General features: G+C 47.0%; 1 protein-coding gene, 1 long non-coding RNA gene and 2 pseudogenes across 2 annotated transcripts; 2 read left to right on the top strand and 2 right to left on the bottom strand.

The window, feature by feature from the left end:
* Positions 1–3,814: 3,814 nt before the first annotated feature.
* Positions 3,815–5,171, bottom strand: LOC147987244 (uncharacterized). The gene is made up of 3 exons (XM_087540284.1): positions 4,947–5,171; positions 4,190–4,279; positions 3,815–4,090 (listed from the first exon to the last, which is right to left on the bottom strand). Exons 1-3 carry the CDS (start codon positions 5,169–5,171, stop codon positions 3,815–3,817), a joined length of 591 nt encoding a protein of 196 aa, XP_087396410.1.
* A 2,016-nt stretch (positions 5,172–7,187) lies between these two features.
* On the top strand, positions 7,188–8,364 carry LOC147987243 (uncharacterized; annotated as a pseudogene).
* A 4,026-nt stretch (positions 8,365–12,390) lies between these two features.
* LOC125538197 (DNA-directed RNA polymerases IV and V subunit 2 pseudogene) lies at positions 12,391–13,275 on the top strand (annotated as a pseudogene).
* Positions 13,276–14,259: 984 nt separating this feature from the next.
* Positions 14,260–14,889, bottom strand: LOC125534364 (uncharacterized). Its single transcript, XR_007294462.2, has 2 exons — positions 14,470–14,889; positions 14,260–14,356 (listed from the first exon to the last, which is right to left on the bottom strand). It is a non-coding gene; the product is annotated as an uncharacterized LOC125534364 (long non-coding RNA).
* Positions 14,890–26,037: the final 11,148 nt, after the last annotated feature.

Here is a 26,037-nt window from a genome sequence, read left to right as displayed (position 1 = left end):
TAATACATGGTTTGATTACATCAACAACTCTAGCTCTAAGGATAAAATAATCAGATATACTCCATTATTTTCTTCAATCTCGCCAGGTGTTCTCATATCTACATCACTTTTTCTTTAGTACTACTATGTAAGTGTTCTGTTAAAATGAGACATTTGTACTTCCACTGCCTATGTAACATGATACTGCATAGTTATGCTGGACATACGTTTTGAGTTTAGTTTACCAGTTCAGTTCATGCTACATTCCTGTAACATGTTATTGCTTTATTAAGTGTTCAAAACTGACGCATCTTGTTGTATTGCGGGATTCGGGTTTGCAAGATGGGGAGGTAAAAGTGTTCTAAAAAAAGAGAGACATGGTACTAGCACCCAGACCATTTTTAAGGGATTTTTACATCTGTGTCCCTGGTTCCTTAGCTCTACTCATTCATCCCCGCGCTCTTAACTTTTGCTCAAATTTCCCCAGTCCCTTCCAGAAACACTAATAATTGGGCACAACGGACGTTGCTGTCGGGTCAAAGGCTTGACCGTTAACTCTGACTAGTGGGGCCACGCTGGACTGTGTCGTCCGTTCGACCTGACAAGTGGGCCGTGTTGGGTGGTGTCGGTGTTCGACCGTTGGGCCGTGGTTTCGTTGGGCCGTCCCTTGCATTAAACGTCTGCGCGCGCCGCCAGGACAGAAGCCTGCTATGCATGCACCCAGCAAACCCTGCCTGCATGCGTCGATCGAGCCTGCATGCGCCGATACCACGATCCCACGATGCGCCGATGCCACGATCCCACGATGCGCCGACCGAGCCTGCATGCACCGATGCGTCCGCCACGATGCACTGACCAAGTAGCTTTCTTGCACGCCACCCGCCACAGATGCAGCGACGGTCACTGCCGCTGGTTCCTCTCTTCTAGCTAGGTGGCTACATATTTGTGGCTTGTGTAAAAAAAGAGCCACTACCTTGCTTAGTTGTACTCATTCATCCCTACTAAATAAGCTTGCTTGCATGCACTAGGTGGTTACTAACAAGGGAACCCTACTAACAAGCCGAGCTCTCTAAGAAAATAATCAACAAATATGTAGTCCCAATATGTAGATAGGGCCAACAAGTCCATAGCACGATCACATAGCTCAAACTAGGAAGAACTTAATAAAAGAATAGATAGAAAACTTAATAATAGAATTTAAGAAAAGGGCCAACAAGCCCATAGCAACTCTAACATAGTTCAATTACAACTTAACATAACATAGACTAAAAAAGATAGAGGGTTTAGAACCCTAGCCACCGCCTTCTCCACCTCGCTCCTCCTTCGGGCGCCCTTTTCACTACTCCTCCGGGGCATTGTCGATGGGGTACGGAAGAGTGTGCATGCGCGTCGCGGTGGGGAAGATGTTGTTGTACTCCGTGAACCTGTTGTGGGTGGTGAAAGCGATGAACTCGGAGCCACACCAAAACACCCAGCCGAGGAGGTAGAAGGCGTCGAATGTGTTGGTGAAGTGGGAAAGGAGAGCAACCACCACCCGGTTTTGGATGACCTCCTCGACGCGGAACATCGTTGGAGATCCCCTCGGGAGGTGGTGGTAGCCGGACGCGAGGAAGAACTCGGTGAATTTCCTTGCCGCCCTCAGCCTTGATATCGCCCACACACGTAGTATGCGATCAACGTACACGCCGGTAAGGTAGAGCCTCTCCAGCACGGTGGGTGGGAAGCGGTAGGTTGGTCCGGTGTACTGCATGGCCGAGGGATGTGTAGAAGACGGAGAAGGGGTCGAAGAGCAAGAAGGGCAGATGGATGTGGGATGGCAGAGGCAGGGGGTGGCTTAAATAGCCGTAGTGCTACGTGTTATTTGGTCGTGGCAATAACGGGGTCAAATGTGAAGTAACCCGTTTTCAAACCCACCGCGGCATAGAGTGTACACGTGTGGGAAACGGTGGTTTGAAAAAGAAAAAGAAGCTAATTGCACGCGTGAGAATCCATGGTCATATATATTGTATGAACAAAAGGAAACAATTTTTTAATAGTTTGTGGCCATTTTGCATGATAAAAATAAATTTGACCTTGACCCTTGAAAATTGGTCATTTGCTACGCAATGTCAATTGATTTCAAACGATGCAAAAATACAGAGCCAGCACGTTCACAAAAACAGGGAAAAAGATGCAAAAAACGATGCAAAAATACATAGCCAGCACGTTCACAATAAACAGAGCAAACGATGCAAAAAAACGTCAATTCGACGGCCCAACCAGAGCTTGGTTTCCTTTTGGGCCCAATAAAGTTTTTTTTCACGGAGTCAGTGGTGGGCGAGCAGCCGAGCACAACGAATAGGATCGCCTCTCGCGGATCGCCCCATGATCCAACGATGTGGAGCCGTCCTTGTGATCCAACGGCGCGGAGCCCGTACACAGCCAACCCACCTAGTTCCTTCTAGAAGGCCAGATGTGAGGGTTGTCGCTTGGCGCGAGGGTATGATCGGACGGCTGACGTTGGGAGCTAGGGTTAGGCGAAACCCCTCGGGGTTTAGAGGGGTTTTGAGCTAGTCAACGGGGTTTTGAAGGCTTTGACTGAGCATAACTAATTTTTAAAAAATCGAAAAAATATGAAACTTTCGCCGTTCGTCGTTTTATAAGACACGCTAATGAGGAAAAATACTAAACTTGGTCTATGGTCATTTTCATGAAAAAAACCTAGCTGGCACGATCGAGGTCAAATGAGCACCATTAATTTAAAAAAACAAAAGAAATATAAAACCTACGCACAATGTTGTCTTATGTGACATGTTAGCACCCAAAAATCATAAAATTGCTCTATGATCATTTTCATGAGAAAACCTTCACACATATGAGTTATCACCTACATGATTTCATAGAGTTCAAGGAGAGGAGGTAGTGTTACCTTCTGATTTTGAAAAATAAAAAAATCAAAAAAATCACTAAACCTTTATTTTAAAGTGAATAAGAAGGATCTGAAGTTAGTTTTCCATTTTCATATTTCAAAGCGTGTTCTTAATAGTTTTTATATTAAAGCATATGTTTTCAAAAGAAAATGTAAAAGTATGAAGATTAATTCAAAAATAATAAACTTGGCCTATAGTTTTTATCTTAATGTTGTCTTATGTGACATGCTACCAACCAAAAATCATAAACTTGTCCTATGGTCATTTTCATGAGAAAACCTTCACACATATGAGCTATGACCTACAAGATTTCATAGAGTTCAAGGAGATGAGGTAGGGTTACCTTCTGTTTCTGAAAAAAAATCACCAAACCTTTATTTCAAAAAATATGAAGATTAATTCAAAAAATAGTGAGACTTCGAGTCTACACTATATAGATTGAATAGGTGTTAATAAAAACATTTGACTCATTTAGAGTAGGTCCAAAAAAACTTGATTACAAATGGGCTGTTTACCCTAGCTTGGGAGCTTATTTGGAGCACATTTCTCAAATTCAAATTTCTTTGACCTCCTCTAAATCACCTCAAATTTTGCACACATGATCTCCTACACAAACATAGATAGTTGATAATACATCTTCATTAAGATGTTGTTTTTTGCTCTGTTATTGGAATATTTGATAAAAGGGAACCCTTGATAAAATGATGGATTGCATCATATGTGTGATCATTGCAGCGCTTGAACTTTCCAAACACTGAAACAAATCATAACAGATAAATTTAAAAACACAAAAATACTCAACATGGATAGCCACATGCATATAAAATTCATCCAACCACCAAAAGGTAACCCACATCCTGTTCACAAACATAGTTCACCCACATAGTTCAGCAAACAACCTAAAGTACTTAAAACACATCATAACATTAGGGAAGGGGAGACATGACTTTGGCTAGGGTAGCATGCTGCCCCATGATCTTGTAGTCCTCGCCATGGATGGCCGCATCTTCTACATGAGCTAGAAGGTGAACAAAGAGGCCGGACTTTGGCTTTGGCTTGGTGGTGCAGTAGGGGCAGCGCCAAGTTTTGGTTTTGCTCTTGTAGTAGTAATCCAGGCCCTTGACCCTGATCTTCTCCTCTTCCTTCTCTTTGAAGGAGGCGAAGTTGCCACGGTCCACATCCACATCTTCCCCAGAGACATACTGCACACATGAATGAATTACATTAGTATATTACAGATTCATGGGAATACACTATGTCAAACGAACTAAATGAACAATCTAAATTTCAAGTAGGTTTACCTCATACTCTTCGTCGTCACCATACGCTGGATCGTACGGGTCGTCGAAAGTATAGTCTATCTTCCTCCTCTTCCCCCAACCATCGTCCTCCTGAATATACAATTACATCCATCACTAGTAAATACATAAGCCAATTGAAAATTTAGATATGCACAGATGACACATTGATCATAGGGCTAATATACTATGATCATATTTGCATTTTCCATTATCATGCACACACATTGAACAACAGAGCTAATATAACTACATATTGAAATTTAGATATGCACACTTGATCATAGGGCTAATATACTATGATCCTATTTGCATTTTCCATTGTCATGCACACACATTGAACAACAGAGCTAATATAACTACATATTATGGACATATTGTGAACAACAGAGCTAATATAACTTGAATCAAATAACTTGAGTAGCATTAAAAACCCCAATTTGTGAGCACTAAAAACAAATCTAATAAGCATCATAGCATTAAAAAATCCAATCTGTTCACAACATCTAGCATTTTGCAATGAATTCAAATCTAAAAAAATCTAAAAACCCCAATCATTGCAGCACCTAAAATCATAGTTCACAACATCTAGCTAGCATTTTTGCAACGAATTTATCCAACAAACCCTAGTCCAAAAAGCCCCCACCCCCCAACCCATACAAAAAACCCGGCCCATCCGTCAAACCAACTACTCTAACCATCTGAACTATTGTATGAATCACAATCGAACTAACTCTACAAGCTAAGCAAGTGCAAATACCTGCTCCTCCACGGCAGGCGGCGCAATGGGGGCATCGGGATGGACTGCGTCGCTCGACGCCGTCACCTTCAGCAGCGATGAGGCGGAGCCCGCCACATCCACAGCGGTTGCGAGTTTCCCCGCACCGCCGTGGACACCGCCGACATCCGCGATCACCGTGCCCTGACCCTGCAGCTCCACCACATCTCCGGCCGCTGTGCCGACGTCGCCACGAGCGTCGGCCATCTGACAGATGAAGGTGATGAAGGTGAGGAAGAGGATGCGGTGGGGGAGAGCGAGACGGTGCGGTGGAAGCAGTGGAGGAGAGCGAGACGACGCCGGTGGGGGAGAGGAATACGATGCGGCAGGGAGGGGATTTGGAGAAAAATGGTAGGGGCGATGGAGGTGGTTGCCCTCTTTATATGATGGAATGTTTCGGGGCATGTCCATTGACACGTGCTACCCCACTACCGTGGTCTTGCATGCGCCCACGTATACGCGGCCCCACTCGTCAGCTAACGGTCAAAGGCATTGACCCAACAGAAATAAAAATCCTTTTTTTAATAGAAGAAGCCCGCGTTGAAGCGTCAGAAATACGCTCCCGACAGGAGTCGAACCCTGGTCGCAGGGTGCACCAACCCTTGCCACTAGGGTACCACCTAGTTCTCGGTGAAAGTGTTCTCAACGGCCGAACCGGCAAAAGGATGCAATCACTGATCTTTGTTGGGAAACCGGGGCCACCGAGGGCGTGGCGGCGTCGTGCGTATCGCACGGGCTAGCCCCTCCCGTTTCCCCCACTTTACATTAAGTGGGTACTTATCCCTTGACCCCCTAGTCCCTATATAAAGCAACGAGGAGCTATCATTGTAATCCCTGATCATTGATTAATAAAGCTGGTCTCCTCCATATCTCTCTGTGTCATTTACTTTCGCGTGTTCGACTACTTCGACTACTTCGTCTACGACGCTCGCCCTCGCTCTGCAACCTCGGACCGGACTCGCCGGCGGAGTTGCGGAACACGTTATCAGCACGCTTCGCTCCATCAACTCTCCGTCAAGCCTGCGTCAAGCCTGCATCACGTAGGCTTTCGTCGATCCCGCGGAGGTATAAGATCCAATCCCCCTTTTTGCAAAAATGGATTCCTCTCTTTACTGCGATTCCGTTTTTGCGATTAGTTTATTTTTTGGATTTAATCTACCTATGGTGTGGATTTTCCTCCCAAGAACCGAGCGGACGAATACGTCGCCGACCAATGTCGATGTTCTTGGATCAAGAGGAACTTGTTGACTGCACTATAGGGAGTCGGTACGCATCGCGATCCAGATGGTCGCGGTACCGCCGCAAAAGCACCAGATGTGCCATGCGCCGTCGGAGTTCCGGATGAACGCGACGAAGATCGCATCCCGAGGCTGGCGTCCGGATGACGCTGGCCGCGACCCTGCTGGTCGCACGCGCCACGTCGTGTCCTGCTGACACCGCCGCCGCAGCTGTCCCACTGGCCGGCTCGTCGCCGCCCCTGCAGCGTGCTGCCGCCCGCCCCGCTGGCCGGCCTGGCAGCCGCCACGGCCGCGCCGTGGCCGCGCCAGCCGCACCGCGCCATGGCCGCTGGTCGCCGCTCCGGTGAGCCGCGCGCGCCTGGCCAGCCCCGGCCGCGCCCGGCCCTGGTCGCCGCTCCGGCGAGCCGCGCGCGCCTGGCCAGCCCCGGCCGCGCCCGCGTGCGCGCCGCCGCCGCACCCCGATGCGGGCGCTAGGGGAAACCGTAGCGTCGCTATGCGTCAGGCCGCTGGCGGCTGGGCCGGCCCGCTGGCTGTTGGGCCGGATGGGCCGCGGCCGTGGATTCCTCCATATAAAAAAAGGGGGGGGGCACGCCGGCTGCAGCGCGCGATTTTTGCGATTTAGCCCCCGTAGTTTCCAGATTTTACGCAAGTTTTATTCCTGCTGTAATATTTCGCGTAGAAGCCCCTGGAACTGTCTGTTTTCGCTGAAATATGCGTATTTGGGCTTTAAAATGCCTCGGGAATTCATTTTTTTTGGGGCTAGTTTTCACATACTAGATGCGCTTAACATGCTATCCATTGTAACATGATATTAGTGTATGATTTTACTACTGTAGATTAATTGTTTAGCACTTTTAATCATTTAGTAAGTCATATAATAGCATGTTTTAAATATTGGAACGTCCTTTTATTGAATAAGTTTATCAACATCGCTTTGTGCAAAAGATTACTAGCTGTAATCTCATGATTTTTGCATAAATCGCAGATGGCCGGAATTGTCCACAAGGAGTTTGCTGAGTTGGCCCAGACGGGGATGAACTACCTTTCATGGGCTTCGGACTGTGAGATTTTTCTCCAGGGCAAAACCCTCCTGAGGGCGATCCGTAAGGGGGCCAGCTGGCCGCCACTGATCCCAAGTTCGAAACTGAGAATGCGCAGGCTCTGCACTTTCTCCGTCATCACCCGTCACCTACTCTGAAAGATGAGTATATGGCTGAGCGCAGTGCTTCTGGCCTTTGGACCGCTCTTAAGCAGCGGTTTGAGCGACTGAAGTACACTGTGAAGCCACGTGCAGAGGCAGAGTGGATCCGTCTGAGGTTTGCGGACTTCAAGATGGTTGGGGAGTACAATTCGGCTCTGCACCGGATTTGTACGACTCTTCAGATGTGTGGTACTCAGATTACCGACACTCAGAAGATTGAGAAAACCCTATCCACTTTCCACCCTGACGCGGTCCTGTCCGCACGGAACTACCGCCAGGGCAACTACACGAGGTATTCAGAGTTGATTGACGTCCTCCAGGTGGCAGAGGCGCAGGACGAGGTTCTGAAAAAGAACTTTGCCACGCAACCACTTGGGGGGAGTTCTCGCCAGGAGGTGAATGCTCTCAAAGTCCGCAAGCCTCAACAGAAGAAGAGGGGCCGCAAGGGCAAGAAGAAGGGCCCTCAGCCCTCCGCCCCGGCTAAGCAGCAAAAGCCGGGCAAGGGGGGGCAGAGGCCTCAGGACTGCTTCCGTTGTGGCTCGGTGGAGCATTTCTCCCGCCAGTGCCGCGCACCACCAGAGGTCGTCGAAGCATACAAGGCTCGGAAGGCGCGTGAGACGCACCTCGCCTTGGTTCAGGAGGCAGCACCACCGGCGCCCATGGCAGCACCCGTGATGATCGCTACACCCCCTGCTGCGCCCATAGAGACGACCCCCGTGGTGCCCATCGCGGCAGCTTTGGCGGTCTCTACCGACGCCCACGTCGCCATGGAGGTTGACCACATGGTCGCCTCGGCGGCGGCGCCGCCAGTAGACATTGATGCTGCCTCCAAGATGATTTCTAAGGAGGATCAGGTCACTAGTATGGAGATTGCGGCTGAAGTGAATGGCTTCTTCACCGAGTCCACTTAGCATACCTCTTTGGTTATCATGATTCCGTGATTTGATACAATAAAATTGAATAAATTCGATTTGGTTGTAAGCTCTATAAGAGCATAAACTTATTCTTTACTTTGGCGATTGGATGACATTTATTTCATTCATGTATTCCATTATTTATACATGATAGCATGTTATGTTCTGAGATGTGTGCATTTATTTTTAATGTATTTTCTTCCTCATTACATTAATTAGATGTCATATTTTAGAACGCGTGTGGCGCCCGAATGGAGGAAATGTGCCTTGCCGATAGCACCACCACTCATACCATTTTACGAGAAACTAAGTACTTTGAGTCTATTAAAAAATCTTTGGGAAGTATTATGACAATCGCCAGCTGCGGTTCTCACATAGTTGGCTCCGGACGAGCCACTATTATACTCCCTATGGGAACAACTTTGATCATTAATGATGAGTTGTTGTACCCGGAGTCGACTCGTACTCTTTTAAGCTTTAGAGACATCCGCGCTAATGGTTTCCATGCTGAGACCGATGATGAAAACGGCAAGGAGTGCCTACTCATCACAAAGCGGGATGCAGGTGGTAAACATGTTATCGAAAGGCTTCCTTTGTTTGACACAGGGCTATACTACACTAAGATAGTAGCACCGCCCGTGTACACTACCCTCAAGACCGTATTTAGAAGCTCTGAACTCTTCTGCCTCTGGCACGATAGGTTAGGCCACCCTGGACTTAGGATGATGAGAAATATAATAAACAACTCGCATGGTCATAATGTTAACGTGAAGAACTTCCCAAATCCCGATGATTTCGTGTGCTCCGCATGCGCTAAGGGGAAGTTAGTCATTAGGCCATCGCCCCTCAAGGTGAGGGATGAAATCCCCGCGTTCTTGGAACATATCCAAGGGGACATATGCGGTCCAATTCAGCCCCTCACGGGGCCGTTTCGGTACTTCATGGTGCTCATTGATGCTTCCTCTAAATGGTCCAATGTTTGCCTGTTGTCAACACGGAACCATGCCTTTGCAAAATTGATCTCACAGATCATACAGATGAGGAATAATTTCCCGGATTATCGTATAAAGTCTATTCGAATGGACAACGCCGGAGAATTTACTTCAAAGGCGTTCGATGATTATTGCATGGCAATGGGAATCAAAGTTGAGCACTCGGTACCGCATGTTCATACACAAAATGGACTTGCCGAGGCATTGATTAAAAGAATTAAATTCATTGCCCGACCGCTCCTTCAGGGTTGTAATTTACCAACTACATGTTGGGGCCACGCAGTGTTACACGCGGCCAATCTCATCAACTTTAGACCGTCGGCCTACAACATCCACTCTCATGTTCAGCTTGCGCAAGGGTCGGCACTGAAAATTTCCCACCTTCGTAGGTTCAGTTGCCAGGTATATGTACCAATACCACCCCCTCAGCGATCGGCGATGGGCCCGCTCCGTAAGTCGGGGATATACGTTGGTTATCAGACTGTGTCCATAATCAGGTATTTGGACCCCATGACAGGTGACTGTCACACGGCCTGTTTTGCTGATTGCATTTTTGACAAGGATTTTTTCCCGACTTTAGGGGGAGAGAATCAACCTCTTGATGCTAAAAGTCGAGAAATCACGTGGCAAGCCACGGGGATCCATGCTCATGACCCACGCACTGCTGAGACTGAGAAAGAAGTCCAAAAGATAATAGATTTGCAGTCATTAGCAAATCAACTGCCTGACCACTTTAGTGACTTAAAGACTGTAACAAAATTGCATGTGCATGTGCGCAATGCACCGGAAAGGGTTGAAATACCGAAGAAAAATGATGGTATACCCGCTCCCGTCCAAAGGCCTAAAAGGACGAGAAATCCGGCTTCTCAAATCCCAAGTACTCGGGGACGCCTGACGAAAAAGGATAAGAGAGATTTATCGCAGCCTGTCGCCAAAGTACCCCAAATTGAAACGGGGAGCCAGTCGAGACCTGGCACAAGTACAGAAAATTCAGTGCACGAAATTCCGGACTTAAACTTTCCCATAGGGGAAACACCCAGCGGAGATGTGAGCGCACACATCGGCGCGGGAAATCTAAAGGACCTTGCTCCCATAATGGGAAATTTGGTAGAGCAAGTGCTTGTGCCGGATGCGCTCCATGACGAAATGGCCATAAATTATATTTATACGGGGGAGTCCCTGAGCCGAGCAACGGTGGTTGTCGACATTAACTTTGCTACGAAAATTGCCTCAATCATAGATCTTGACCCTGAGCCTAACATGCTCGCTGATTGCAAGAAAAGGTCGGATTGGAAAGATTGGCAGCAGGCAATTACTGCCGAATTATTATCTCTCAACAAAAGGAAGGTGTTCGGACCAGTTTGTCGAACCCCTCCCCACATTCGCCCTGTTGGCCATAGGTGGGTCTTTGTTTGTAAGAGAGATGAAAATAATAAGGTAGTGCGGTACAAAGCAAGGCTCGTCGCTCAAGGGTTCACTCAACGACCAGGTGTCGATTTTGAGGAGACTTATTCCCCGGTCATGGATGGAGTTACCTTTAGATACTTGATCTCGATGGCAGTAAACATGGGCTTGAAAATGAAACTAATGGATGTTGTCACTGCTTACCTGTATGGTAACTTGGATTCGAACATATACATGAAGGTTCCAGAAGGTATCCCTGTTCCGAACCATGATAGAGCAAACAGGGGTCTATACAGTGTTCAACTTCAAAAGGCACTGTACGGACTCAGACAGTCTGGTAGAATGTGGTACAATCGCTTAAGCGATTTCCTTCATGAGAAGGGCTACACGAGCAATAAAGATTGCCCATGTGTTTTTATACGGTGATCCCAAGATGGATTCTCTATAATCTTGGTGTACGTGGACGATTTAAACATAATCGGTACGCCTGAGGATATTGAGGAAGCGAGTTCCTACCTGATGTCGGAATTCGAGATGAAGGATTTGGGTAAAACCACGTTCTGTCTAGGTCTGCAACTTGAACATTCCCCAGATGGGATTCTAGTGCACCAGTCGGTCTACACCCAGAAGGTGTTGGAAAGATTTGGATTTGATAAGGCATATCCTTCTAAGACCCCGATGGTCGGAAGATCTTTACAGCCAGACAAGGACCCGTTCAGGCCAAAGGAAGAGGGGGAGGAAACTCTCGGACCAAAATTTCCTTACCTGAGTGCAGTTGGAGCACTCATGTATCTCGCAAACTGTACACGGCCAGACATTGCGTTCGCCGTCAGTTTGCTTGCGAGGTACAGTTCTGAACCTACCAAGAGGCATTGGAAAGGTGTCAAGGACATCTTCCGTTACCTGCAAGGGACCAAAGATCTTGGCCTGTTTTATAAGAGGAATCAAGACCTATCTATTATAGGCTATGCCGATGCTGGGTACCTATCGGACCCGCATGATTGCAAATCGCAAACTGGATATGTTTTCCTTTGTGGTGGAACTGCGTTTTCCTGGAAATCGTCCAAGCAAACACTTGTGTCGACTTCCACGAACCACTCAGAAATCATGGCACTATTCGAAGCGTCAAAAGAGTGTGTTTCGCTTCGGCGGATGATCGGCCACATTCAGCAGACATGTGGGCTGAACACCGTACAAACCCCTACCATTATCTATGAAGATAATGCTGCTTGTGTTGCACAAGTCCAGATGGGTTATGTGAAAAGTAACCTCACAAAGCATATTAGTCCCAAGTTCTTCTATGCACATGAGCTGCAACAGTTGAACAAGGTGAGAGTTTTGTATATTAAGTCCTGTGACAATCTTGCTGATATGTTCACTAAATCATTACCGGCATCAACCTTAGAGAGGTGTGTGCGTGGAATCGGTATGATGAGACTTAGAGAGATGCAAGGCTCAGGGGGAGAAACTTCACAAACTCGTCGCTAAAATCTCAATCCTGATGATCGAGTACTCAACTTGATGGTTGAGTGGATTGTACTCTTTTTCCCTTGAGTGAGTTTTCCTGATGTTTCTCACACGAGGTTTTTGACGAGGCAATTCGTGCAATACAACAACGTATACTATGTGCTCTTTCTCTATATTTTTTTCCCACTGGGTTTTTCGAAATTTTGAGGCATGGATATACGGATAATTACCCAAGGGGGAGTGTTGGAAAACCGGGGCCACCGAGGGCGTGGCGGCGACCTCGTGCGTATCGCACGGGCTAGCCCCTCCCGTTTCCCCCACTTTACGTTAAGTGGGTACTTATCCCTTGACCCCCTAGTCCCTATATAAAGCAACGAAGAGCTATCATTGTAATCCCTGATCATTGATTAATAAAGCTGGTCTGCTCTATATCTCTCTGTGACATTTACTTTCGCGTGTTCGACTACTTCGACTACTTCGTCTACGATGCTCGCACTCGCTCCGCAACTTCGGACCGGACTCGCCGGCGGAGTTGCGGAACAATCTTCACGGGCCCCGCCTTCTACCAGAGGCTGATCCATATGTCAGAGGACAAGGTCGGGCCGGTGCACCCGCTCGAGGCAGCCGGTTGCGGACAGCAAGAGGTTCGGCGGGGTCAAGTTCGGGGAGATGGAGCACGACTGCCTGCTGGCCCACGGCACGGCCGCCAACCTCCACGAGCGGCCCTTCACGCTGAGCATCATCATGCGCCCGTCGCGGGCGGGCGGAAGATCCGGGGCCCCTACTGCAGGTTCTGCTGGTGCTGGCTCATCGGATCGGAGAACATCTTCAGGATCGCCGTCTCGTACGGCGCAAGCTGCTCTACCCGGAGTTGTTAAGACTGGGCATCTACCTCAAGTTCCAGACGGAGGTCTGCTAGACTGAGATCCGTCGTTGGCTCGTGGTGTGTGTATAGGTTATCTATCTGTCTATGCAGTGGTTACTTATGGACATGTTGATTAAGGTTATTAGGGCATGTACAATGGCATATGGATACATATGCTCCATAACAAAAAGTAATTTGAGACATCTATATTTATTTTTTCTTCTCAATGCAAGCTACCACTAGTGGGCCTCATTAAGAAATAGAAAATAAAGGCTTTAGTACACATGCATTTCTACTTTTCATTCCAACATTTTCAGTTTTTGTCACTGGACCACACTTTTTCTCTTCAAGCACCCGCCTCCTGGAGAGGATCCCGCTTCCCTATCCGAACTTACTTTACGTCATATCCGATCCTACATGACATGCGAGATATCACCTTGAAGCTATGCATTGTTCATGCCCTTATATGTGGTTGTGGACATGTAGTACTTTGCGTAGCTATTTTTCTTTTGCAATGTGAAACTCCTTGTGACGATGTCGTTTGCGTAGCTTGGACGGGCGTGTTCCTATGGAGAGAAGCTGGTCGTGCGATGCAGAATATGTTATGCCGTGGGCATCTGCCTCGGGCATGAGAAGAAATTCTGTTGAAACACTGTAGTAGCTTGGTTAGCTGAACCTGTTTCACTCTGCCCCTCCTGGAATAAACGGAATTAGCTTATGACATGCCTTGTTGGTTTGAGCTGGTCGTGTTTGCTGTGGAATGGGTTATCGAGTTGGTGCTGAGCTAACCATGTCATGTGAATCAGAGTAAATTATAGAAAACCACCACATTGACACTTAGATTTGCAGTAAACACCGGTTTACAAATTTGAGACAAAAAACACTGATTCTTGGCCTATTTTTTTTTGCATAAAAACACTAATTCATGGCTTAGAGCATTTTGATGACAATTATGACATGTGGGTCCTTATTTGATGATGTGGCGTAACGATTCACAGTAAACGACGTTAGATTGGTCTTTTTCTCAAAACACCCCTCCTTCCAAAAACGAATCACTCCCCTGCCCTGATCCAGATCGGATCGGGTTGTTCCCGCACGCCGCTGCCCTTCAGCATTTGCCATTGCAGCCTGAATATCACTGACAACGTTGTGGATAAGAGTACATTCCTGTGATGCTCTGAAGTTCAGACACCGCAACTACAATCATCATCGCATCGAGAAAAACACACGCATGCATGCATTTCCAGAGGTCATCCAAACAAAACACATGGCGAAAGAAACACACGAAGTGTCCAAACGAGACGAGATGCCCTGATACAACAAACATACAATCAAGCTGCAGCAACAACACGCGCAGAAAGAAGAGCAACCCCATCTCCACGAGGAACAATACAAGGGAATTGCAGGAACAAAACCCTCCATACCTGAACGAACGAGGACGAACTAGAGAGTCAAGAAGTGTGAATGGGGGAACTCCATGCCAGACGCCGACGGCCTCTCCTCTTCCTAATTAATACCGCTTGAGGAAGAAGAAGAAAAGCTCCCGCCGAGTCGTCATCATCTCGCCTCTCCAAAGATCACCATCTCCATGCCCTTTTTGAGAGGCTCAGGAGCTCTAATCGTCTCACCAGCTTTGAAACTAGCCATCATCTGGGTCTCTGAACTTTGAACGATGCGGATTGATCGAGTGCATTGAACCTGGACACCTTCTTGTAGCTAGCTTTTCGCTCTGTTGTATGGCCTTTCGGATTTGGGAATATCAGTAATCGATCCTGTGGTGGCACCTCACATAGTGTGTTGCCTTTTCTTTCTCCTCTCTTTATGCCGCCTGCCCATATACTCCACCACCGGTTATACAGTCACGCATGCACAATGAGACAACTGGCTAGCCCATTGGACTAGAGCAGACAGGTTTTCTGATGGAAAATACCAGATTAGGTCCATGTGCTCCGGCATCAGGGTTACCAAATGTGTCCTGCTATTATTATTTGCGTACTAACAAGATCAACAACTAGCTGGCTTTTAGTTCAATAAACACTGACGAACATACACGTTCCACCGGCTACCGACACTCAAAAGGTAAGCGAAATACTACTTCGTTTATGTGCAAGAGATGATCCCACGATCAGTTCACAAGTCACCAATACAAGATCATCTCCACGCTCTCTACTTTGTTTAAACAGATTGATTTATGGCACATTTCAAAGCCAATGTCTGTAAAAAGTACTACTCCCTTCGTCCCTACACTACACTAGTGTCAAAAACGCTCTTATATTTTGGGACGGAGGGAGTAGTAAACTGTCTGTGAAATGTTTTTCAACTCGTGCAGTACATTCCCCGCCAAAAAAAAACTAGTGCAGTACATTAGTAGGTCATCAAGGTACTGAACCCACTGTTTAATAAACTGTAAGTAACCACTGTGATTTCCAATTAATTAGTGGCGTATATTACCCTTGGCCTCAGCTGCATAGCAGTATGAAATATTCACACGAAAAAAATACTACATTTTCTCTTCTTCCACCTAAGTCGTTACTGATCACTCCTCTTTAATTTTCTTCTACCTAACTTCGTTATGAGCTGCTGATTTTATCAAGATTCAAGATACTGCACAACAGCACTAATGCAACGAAACCATCTACCCATGAGATGTATGGAGCATTTTCCTGCACCAAATTATTAGCCTCTATTAGCAAAGATTCCCGGGGATCCTAGGTCGCGTGTTTGGCCAGTGGTCACTGTCCGTGCAACTGGTCGGCTCAAGCTTTGCACCAGTTGCATGGGATGATAATCATAATTATAACGTGATCCCTGCACTGCACCCCCTTTGCATTGATGTGCTGACAAAAATGTCCGTGGACAGAAAACCAAGCGAGATGTCGCCGACGACGCTGATCTCTAGATTAGCTAGCTGCAGGAGATAAGGAATTTGCAGGCTGGACACGCATCTTTACTCCATGAGCTATTGCCCGATGCAGAAAAGGCACATCTCACCAGATTCCCTTGGCTCTAGCAGCTAGTTCGTTCTAACCTAGGCTGCATCGCGGCTAGGTGCATTGCCAGGTTCATCGATCCAGCACCAAGACCATGTATTTTCTCCATTGCGCGCCGCAGTCTACAGGAAGCAACGGACTTGCTACTAGCTCTTCAGTTTTTGGTCTAGACTTATAAATAGCAGCCGCCTACACGCTCATCAGCAGGTGCGGATTAAACAAATCAATGAAGTCTGGTCCATGGCAGATGAACAAGAGTTCTAGCTAGCTACTTTGGTTGGTTGTCACCTGGAGTTCTCCTCAAATCACTTCAGTTGCTAGCTAACTACAGCTTGTATTGGCACTGTTTTATTAGTGCGCAATGCCGGGATATAGAGCATTGTATACTGAAGTGTTTAGGGGAACTCTGGGTGGCAACCAACAACATCGATAGGATTTGAGAGTGTTTGTGCTTTAGAAATTATAGTGGTAGGTTCATATACGTTATGATGGGTGTGTGGGGATTAATCGAGCTTGGCCTCGTCAGGAGTTCTCTTCAAGCACTTCAGGATGCGTCTTTTGCAAGAACTTCCCTGAAGTGTTTGGGGGAACTCTCGGTGTTACTAAGCATTTGACCACATACCATAAGAGAGATGCACCAATGAGCTGAAAACCACGTTTGGTATTACTGGGAGTTCTCTTCAAGCACTTTACAAAGCACCTTTTTAAGGTTTCATGTGAAGTATTTGGAGGAACTCTTGGTGCAACCAAGCACTTAGTAGATATTGCAGGTCATAAACCACAAGAGATGTACTCCAAATCACGTTTGGTATTACCAGGAGTTCCCTTGAAACACTTTACGAAGCACCTTTCTGAGAGCTTATGTGAAGTGTTTGGGGGAACTCTCGGTGCAATCAAGAATTTACTAGATACCAGCGCAAACCACAAGAGTTGCGCTAATGGTGAACCATGTTTGGTCTTACTGTGGGTTCCTTGCAAGCACTTCACGAGGAATTATTTCAAAATGCACCATTGTGAAGTGGTTGGGGGAACTCTTGGTGCCACCAAGCTTTACTCAATGTTGCCCGAGAACCCAAAGAGTTGATCAATACAAGACATGTTTGGTATTGCCATGGGTTCCCTGCAAGCACTTCATGAGGCGTTGTTCCAAATGCCACTGTGAAGTGTTTGGGGTAACTCTTGGTGATGCCAAGCTTTACTCAAGGGCCAGGAAAGAATTAGAAGAGATGATCAACATGAAGTATGTTTGGTCTTACCATGGGTTCCCTACAAGCACTTCACGAGGCATTGAAATGCCAATGTGAAGTGTTTGGGGAAACTCTTGGTGGCATCAAGCTTTACTAAATGCTGGCCAAGAACCAGGAGATATGATCAACATGAAGCAAGTTTGGTCTTACCATGGGTTCCCAGCAAGCACTTCACAAGGTATGATTTCAATGACCACTACGAAATGTTTTGCAGGGGGGGGGGGGTGCTCCCAGTATCACAAAACAATTGGTGGACGTTGTTCGAGATGATCCAACGAGATTTTCAATCGAGTGTTTAGGCAACCTCCTTTCAACGCTTTGCAACGCATCATCAAAATGCCGCTCTCAATAATTTTTAGGTGTAATGTGAAGTGGCTTTTGTCGACTATGGGAGTGGGTTGGGGAGAGATCATTTTTTTATCCTCCTGGTTGAAATGCGTTGGTGAGTGGGTGGGCTTATTTTTTTGATTTTTTTCTTCTTCTTTGTCACTCACATATTTCAGGCCCAAATGAAGGAGAGGCTTGAGAACTGTCCAATATACATGTGGACCTTCACGGCAATCCATGCAGGCCAAGAGTGGTCTAGTATTGTTATGAGTTCATTTCAACCACTTAACGTCGCACCATCAAAATGCCCCCCTTGATGATTTTTAGGTCCAATGTCAAATGTTTGAGGTGAACTCAAGGTTCCATGCAACATATTTGAAGTGTCCATGTTTTTAAGGCGTTCAAGTAACCACGGGTAACGTGGTGAGGTGTGCTCTGATGCTTCCAACATATTTTCTGTTTCACTGTGCTCTGATGCTTCCAGCCGATGTTGCTCTGAAGACCGCATGGCTTGTATATGACTAAACCTGTTGGGGATATAACTATTTGAGTAAACCGGCTGTGAGGGGCCGGGCTATGTAAAGAAGACTCATCATGAAAGAAGCCCAAGACCCAGCATAAGGATGATGGTTCATAGGGCTTAAGGCCCGTAGTGACAAACCGCCATGATGGCATGACTTGTAACATAAGTTAAAGGTAACTAGTCACCGAGCCAGACACTGTTTATGAGCCGGCCGGGACTCTGTAGGCCGCAGGGCGTCAACCCGTGTATATAAGGGGACGACCCGCCGGCGGCTTAAGGACACGAAACAACCAATCGAGAACCGGGCGTAGCGTATCTCGCTCCCTAGCCATCGAAACCTCAAGCAATACCAAACCTAACTAGACGTAGGCCTTCCTTCACCGTAAGGGGCTGAACTAGTATAAACCTCGCGTGTCCTTTGTCCCGATTAACCCCTTTAAGCTTCCTACTTGCGATGGCTCCACGATCAAGTCCTTGCAAGAGGACATCTTCCGTGACAATTCCACGACAGTTGGCGCCCACCGTGGGGCCAGCGCACGGTGGATTTGAGTTCTTGAAGGGCAGCTTCGAAGGGCTCAAGGGATATGCAGTTGGCCGGATGACCAAGAGTCGTCGCGGCAAGATCTACATCGACGACGAAGGTTGGGGCCCCGATGCCAGCTCAATTGAGTACGGGTACCGGGTCCCCTTCGGCGGAATTCACGTCTTCATCGGCCGGATCGATGAGCCGGGCCCTGAGTCGGACAGCTGCACCGACCTCGTCGAGACGGCTCGGCGTGCGAAACCCGCCCGAGCTCAACCCGTCGTGAAGCGTGCCTTTGTGGGTTGCATCCACGGAGGTGAACTTCCTGAAGGATCTGAAGGTGATGGTGAGCCGGCCGTCCTCTCTGACGGCGATTCGTCCGTCGGCTCAACAAATTCGCTGTATCAGGTTCAAGATGGTGTGCTGGGGGGCTGTTCCGACGGCAGCACTATTCCGGACCCCTCAGAGTCGCCAAACTGGGCAGGAGTCTTCATGGCTGGTACTCAACCCGGCCAAAATTCTACGGCTTCAGCGGCGATAACGTCCGGGTTAGGAGTGTTGGAAATATGCCCTAGAGGCAATAATAAAAGCATTATTATTATATTTCCTTGTTCATGATAATTGTCCTTATTCATGCTATAATTGTGTTATCCGGAAATCGTAATACATGTGTGAATAATAGACACCAACATGTCCCTAGTGAGCCTCTAGTTGACTAGCTCGTTGATCAACAGATAGTCATGGTTTCCTGACTATGGACATTGGATGTCATTGATAACGAGATCACATCATTAGGAGAATGATGTGATGGACAAGACCCAATCCTAAACATAGCACAAGATCGTATAGTTCGTTTGCTAGTTTTTCCAATGTCAAGTATCCTTTCCTTAGACCATGAGATCGTGTAACTCCCGAATGCCGTAGGAGTGCTTTGGGTGTACCAAACGTCACAACGTAACTGGGTGACTATAAAGGTATACTACGGGTATCTCCGAAAGTGTCTGTTGGGTTGACACGGATCAAGACTGGGATTTGTCACTCCGTATGACGGAGAGGTATCTCTGGGCCCACTCGGTAATGCATCATCATAATGAGCTCAAAGTGACCAAGTTTTTGGTCACGGGATCATGCATTACGGTACGAGTAAAGTGACTTGCCGGTAACGAGACTGAACGAGGTATTGGGATACCGACGATCGAGTCTCGGACAAGTAACGTACCGATTGACAAAGGGAATTGTATACGGGGTTGCTTGAATCCTCGACATCGTGGTTCATCCGATGAGATCATCGAGGAGTATGTGGGAGCCAACATGGGTATCCAGATCCCGCTGTTGGTTATTGACCGGAGAGCCGTCTCGTTCATGTCTGCATGTCTCCCGAACCCGTAGGGTCTACACACTTAAGGTTCGGTGACGCTAGGGTTGTATGAATATGAGTATGCAGCAAACCGAATGTTGTTCGGAGTCCCGGATGAGATCCCGGACGTCACGAGGAGTTTCGGAATGGTCCGGAGGTAAAGAATTATATATAGGAAGTGCTGTTTCGGCCATCGGGAAAGTTTCGAGGTCACCCGGTATTGTACGGGGACCACCGGAAGTGTCCCGGGGGTCCACCGGGTGGGGCCACCCATCCCGGAGGGCCCCATGGGTTGAAGTGGGGAGGGGAACCAGCCCTTAGTGGGCTGGTGTGCCCCCCTAGTCCCACCCCCTGCGCCTAGGGTTGGAACCCTAGGGTGGGGGGGGGGCGCCCCACTTGCCTTGGGGGGCACTCCACCCCCCTTGGCCGCCGCCCCCTTGGAGATTGGATCTCCCAAGGGCCGGCGCCCCCCCAGGGGGCCTATATAAAGGGGGGGAGGGAGGGGGCAGCCGCACCCCTGAGCTTTGGCGCCTCCCTCCCCTTGCTACACCTCTTCCTCCTCCCACGGTTGCTTGGCGAAGCCCTGCCGAAGTTCTGCTGCATCCACCACCACGCCGTCGTGCTGCTGGATCATCATCAACCTCTCCTTCCCCCTTGCTGGATCAAGAAGGAGGAGACGTCATCCGCTCCGTACGTGTGTTGAACGCGGAGGTGCGTCCGTTCGGCGCTCGGTCATCGGTGATTTGGATCATGTCGAGTACGACTCCCTCATCCCTGTTCTTTGAACGCTTCCGCTCGCGATCTACAAAGGTATGTAGATGCATCTGATCACTCGTTGCTAGATGAACTCATAGATGGATCTTGGTGAAACCGTAGGAAAATTTTGTTTTCTGCAACGTTCCCCAACAGTGGCATCATGAGCTAGGTCTATGCGTAGTTCTCTTTGCACGAGTAGAACACAATTTGTTGTGGGCGTAGATGTTGTCAACTTTCTTGCCGCTACTAGTCTTATCTTGCTTCAGCGGTATTGTGGGATGAAGCGGCCCGGACCAACCTTACACGTAAGCTTACGTGAGACCGGTTCCACCGACTGACATGCACTAGTTGCATAAGGTGGCTGGCGGGTGTCTGTCTCTCCCACTTTAGTTGGAGCGGATTCGATGAAAAGGGTCCTTATGAAGGGTAAATAGAAGTTGACAAATCACGTTGTGGCTTTCACGTAGGTAAGAAAACGTTCTTGCTAGAACCCTATTGCAGCCACGTAAAACTTGCAACAACAATTAGAGGACGTCTAACTTGTTTTTGCAGCAAGTGTTTTGTGATGTGATATGGCCAAAGTTGTGATGAATGATGAATGATATATATGTGATGTATGAGATGTTCATGCTATTGTAATAGGAATCACGACTTGCATGTCGATGAGTATGACAACCGGCAGGAGCCATAGGAGTTGTCTTTATTTTTGTATGACCTGCGTGTCATTGAGAAACGCCATGTAAATTACTTTACTTTATTGCTAAATGCGTTAGCCATAGTAGTAGAAGTAATAGTTGGCGAGCAACTTCATGGAGACACGATGATGGAGATCATGGTGTCATGCCGGTGACAAGGTGATCATGGAGCCCCAAGATAGAGATCAAAGGAGCTATGTGATATTGGCCATATCATGTCACTATTATTATTTGATTGCATGTGATGTTTATCATGTTTTGCATCTTGTTTACTTAGAACGACGGTAGTAAATAAGATGATCCCTCATAATAATTTCAAGAAAGTGTTCCCCCTAACTGTGCACCGTTGCGACAGTTCGTTGTTTCGAAGCACCACGTGATGATCGGGTGTGATAGATTCTAACGTTCACATACAACGGGTGTAAGACAGATTTACACATGCAAACACTTAGGTTGACTTGACGAGCCTAGCATGTACAGACATGGCCTCGGAACACAGAAGACCGAAAGGTCGAGCATGAGTCTTATAGAAGATACGATCAACATGAAGATGTTCACCGATGTTGGCTAGTCCGTCTCACGTGATGATCGGACACGGCCTAGTTAACTCGGATCATGTTATACTTAGATGACTGGAGGGATGTCTATCTGAGTGGGAGTTCATTGAATAATTTGATTAGATGAACTTAATTATCATGAACTTAGTCTAAAATCTTTACAATATGTCTTGTAGATCAAATGGCCAACGTTGTCCTCAACTTCAACGCATTCCTAGAGAAAACCAAGCTGAAAGACGATGGCAGCAACTATACGGACTGGGTCCGGAACCTGAGGATCATCCTCATAGCTGCCAAAAAAGAATATGTCCTACAAGCACCGCTAGGTGACGCACCCGTCCCACAGAACCAAGACGTTATGAACGCTTGGCAGACACGTGCTGATGACTACTCCCTCGTCAGTGCGGCATGCTTTACAGCTTAGAGCCGGGGCTCCAAAAGCGTTTTGAGAGACATGGAGCATATGAGATGTTCGAAGAGCTGAAAATGGTTTTTCAAGCTCATGCCCGGGTCGAGAGATATGAAGTCTCCGACAAGTTTTTCAGCTGTAAGATGGAGGAAAATGGTTTTGTCAGTGAGCACATACTCACAATGTCTGGGTTACATAACCGCTTGACTCAGCTGGGAGTTAATCTCCCGGATGATGCGGTCATTGACAGAATCCTCCAGTCGCTTCCACCAAGCTACAAGAGCTTTGTGATGAACTTCAATATGCAGGGGATGGAAAAGACCATTCCTGAATTATTTGCAATGCTGAAATCAGCAGAGGTAGAAGTCAAGAAGGAACATCAAGTGTTGATGGTCAATAAAACCACTAAGTTCAAGAAAGGCAAGGGTAAGAAGAACTTCAAGAAGGACGGCAAGGGAGTTGCCGCGCCCGGTAAGCAAGCTATCGGGAAGAAGCCAAAGAATGGACCCAAGCCCGAGACTGAGTGCTTTTATTGCAAGGGAAGTGGTCACTGGAAGCAGAACTGCCCCAAATACTTAGCAGACAAGAAGGCCGGCAAAACAAAAGGTATATGTGATATACATGTAATTGATGTGTACCTTACCAGTACTCGTAGTAGCTCCTGGGTATTTGATACCGGTGCAGTTGCTCACATTTGTAACTCAAAGCAGGAACTGCGGAATAAGCAGAGACTGGCAAAGGACGAGGTGACAATGCGCGTCGGGAATGGTTCCAAGGTCGATGTGATCGCCGTCGGCACGCTACCTCTACATTTACCTACGGGATTAGTTTTAAACCTCAATAAGTGTTATTTAGTGCCAGCTTTGAGCATGAACATTGTATCAGGATCTCGTTTAATTCGAGATGGCTACTCATTTAAATTAGAGAATAATGGTTGTTCTATTTATATGAGAGATATGCTTTATGGTCATGCTCCGATGGTGAATGGTTTATTCTTAATGAATCCCGACCGTAATGCTACACATGTTCATAGTGTGAATACCAAAAGATGTAAGGTTGATAATGATAGTCCCACATACTTGTGGCACTGCCGCCTTGGTCACATAGGTGTCAAACGCATGAAGAAGCTTTTAGAGTCTCTTGATTATGAATCATTTGACACATGCGAACCATGCCTCATGGGTAAAATGACCAAGACTCCGTTCTCAGGAACAATGGAGCGAGCAACCAACTTATTGGAAATCATACATACTGATGTGTGCGGTCCAATGAGTGTTGAGGCTCGTGGTGGCTATCGTTATGTTCTCACCGTCACTGATGACTTGAGTAGATATGGGTATATCTATTTAATGAAACATAAGTCTGAGACCTTTGAAAAGTTCAAGGAATTTCAGAGTGAGGTTGAGAATCAACGTGACAGAAAAATCAAGTTTTTGCGATCAGATCGTGGAGGAGAATACTTGAGTCACGAATTTGGCACACACTTAAGAAAATGTGGAATAGTTTCACAACTCACGCCGCCTGGAACACCTTAGCGTAATGGTGTGTCTGAACATCGTAATCGCACTCTATTAGATATGGTGCGATCTATGATGTCTCTTACTGATTTACCGCTATCTTTTTGGGGCTATGCTTTAGAGACTGCCGCATTCACTTTAAATAGGGCTCCGTCGAAATCCATTGAGACGACACCGTATGAATTATGGTTTGGGAAGAAACCTAAGCTGTCGTTTCTAAAAGTTTGGGGATGCGATGCTTATGTCAAGAAACTTCAACCTGAAAAGCTCGAACCCAAGTCGGAAAAATGCGTCTTCATAGGATACCCTAAAGAAACTATTGGGTATACCTTCTACCTCAGATCCGAAGGCAAGATCTTTGTTGCCAAGAATGGATCCTTTCTAGAGAAAGAGTTTCTCTCGAAAGAAGTAAGTGGGAGGAAAGTAGAACTTGATGAAGTATTACCTCTTGAACCGGAAAAAGGCGCAACTCAAGAAAATGTTCCTGAGGTGCCTGCACCGACTAGAGAGGAAGTTAATGATGATGATCAAGATACTTCTGATCAAGCTCCTACTGAAATTCGTAGGTCCACAAGGACACGTTCCGCACCAGAGTGGTACGGCAACCCTGTCTTGGAAATCATGTTGTTAGACAACGGTGAACCTTCGAACTATGAAGAAGTGATGGCGGGCCCGGATTCCGACAAATGGCTAGAAGCCATGAAATCTGAGATAGGATCCATGTATGAAAACGAAGTATGGACTTTGACTGACTTGCCTGTTGAGCGGCGAGCCATAGAAAATAAATGGATCTTTAAGAAGAAGAAGACAGACGCGGATGGTAATGTGACCATCTATAAAGCTCGGCTTGTCGCTAAGGGTTATCGACAAGTTCAAGGGGTTGACTACGATGAGACTTTCTCACCGGTAGCGAAGCTAAAGTCCGTTCGAATCATGTTAGCAATTGCCGCATTCTATGATTATGAGATATGGCAAATGGATGTCAAAACGGCATTCCTTAATGGTTTCCTTAAGGAAGAATTGTATATGATGCAGCCGGAAGGTTTTGTCGATCCTAAGAATGCTGACAAGGTGTGCAAGCTCCAACGCTCGATTTATGGGCTGGTGCAAGCATCTCGGAGTTGGAACATTCGCTTTGATGAGATGATCAAAGTGTTTGGGTTTACGCAGACTTATGGAGAAGCCTGTGTTTAGAAGAAAGTGAGTGGGAGCTCTGTAGCATTTCTCATATTATATGTAGATGACATACTTTTGATGGGAAATGATATAGAACTCTTGGACAGCATCAAGGCCTACTTGAATAAGAGTTTTTCAATGAAGGACCTTGGAGAAGCTGCTTATATATTAGGCATCAAGATCTATAGAGATAGATCAAGACGCCTCATAGGTCTTTCACAAAGCACATACCTTGATAAGATATTGAAGAAATTCAATATGGATCAGTCTAAGAAGGGGTTCTTGCCTGTGTTACAAGGTGTGAAATTGAGCTCAGCTCAATGTCCGACCACGGCAGAAGATATAGAAGAGATGAGTGTCATCCCCTATGCCTCAGCCATAGGTTCTATTATGTATGCCATGCTGTGTACCAGACCTGATGTAAACCTTGCCATAAGTTTGGTAGGAATGTACCAAAGTAATCCCGGCAAGGAACACTGGACAGCGGTCAAGAATATCCTGAAGTACCTGAAAAGGACTAAGAAAATGTTTCTCGTTTATGGAGGTGACGAAGAGCTCCTCGTAAAAGGTTACGTCGACGCTAGCTTCGACACAGATCTGGATGACTCCAAGTCACAAACCGGATACGTGTATATTTTGAATGGTGGGGCAGTAAGCTGGTGCAGTTGCAAGCAGAGCGTCGTGGCGGGATCTACATGTGAAGCGGAGTACATGGCAGCCTCGGAGGCAGCGCATGAAGCAATTTGGGTGAAGGAGTTCATCACCGACCTAGGAGTCATACCCAATGCGTCGAGGCCAATCAAACTCTTCTATGACAACACTGGAGCTATTGCACTTGCCAAGGAGCCCAGATTTCACAAGAAGACCAGGCACATCAAGTGTCGCTTCAACTCCATTCGTGAAAATGTTCAAGAT

This window comes from Triticum urartu, chromosome 2A (genome assembly GCF_056163025.1).
Source record: "Triticum urartu cultivar PI428250 chromosome 2A, HENAU_Tu73, whole genome shotgun sequence".
Lineage (NCBI taxonomy): Eukaryota > Viridiplantae > Streptophyta > Magnoliopsida > Poales > Poaceae > Triticum > Triticum urartu.
Note: the sequence above shows the minus strand (reverse complement) of the source record. Positions and strands in the feature narration are given on the sequence as shown.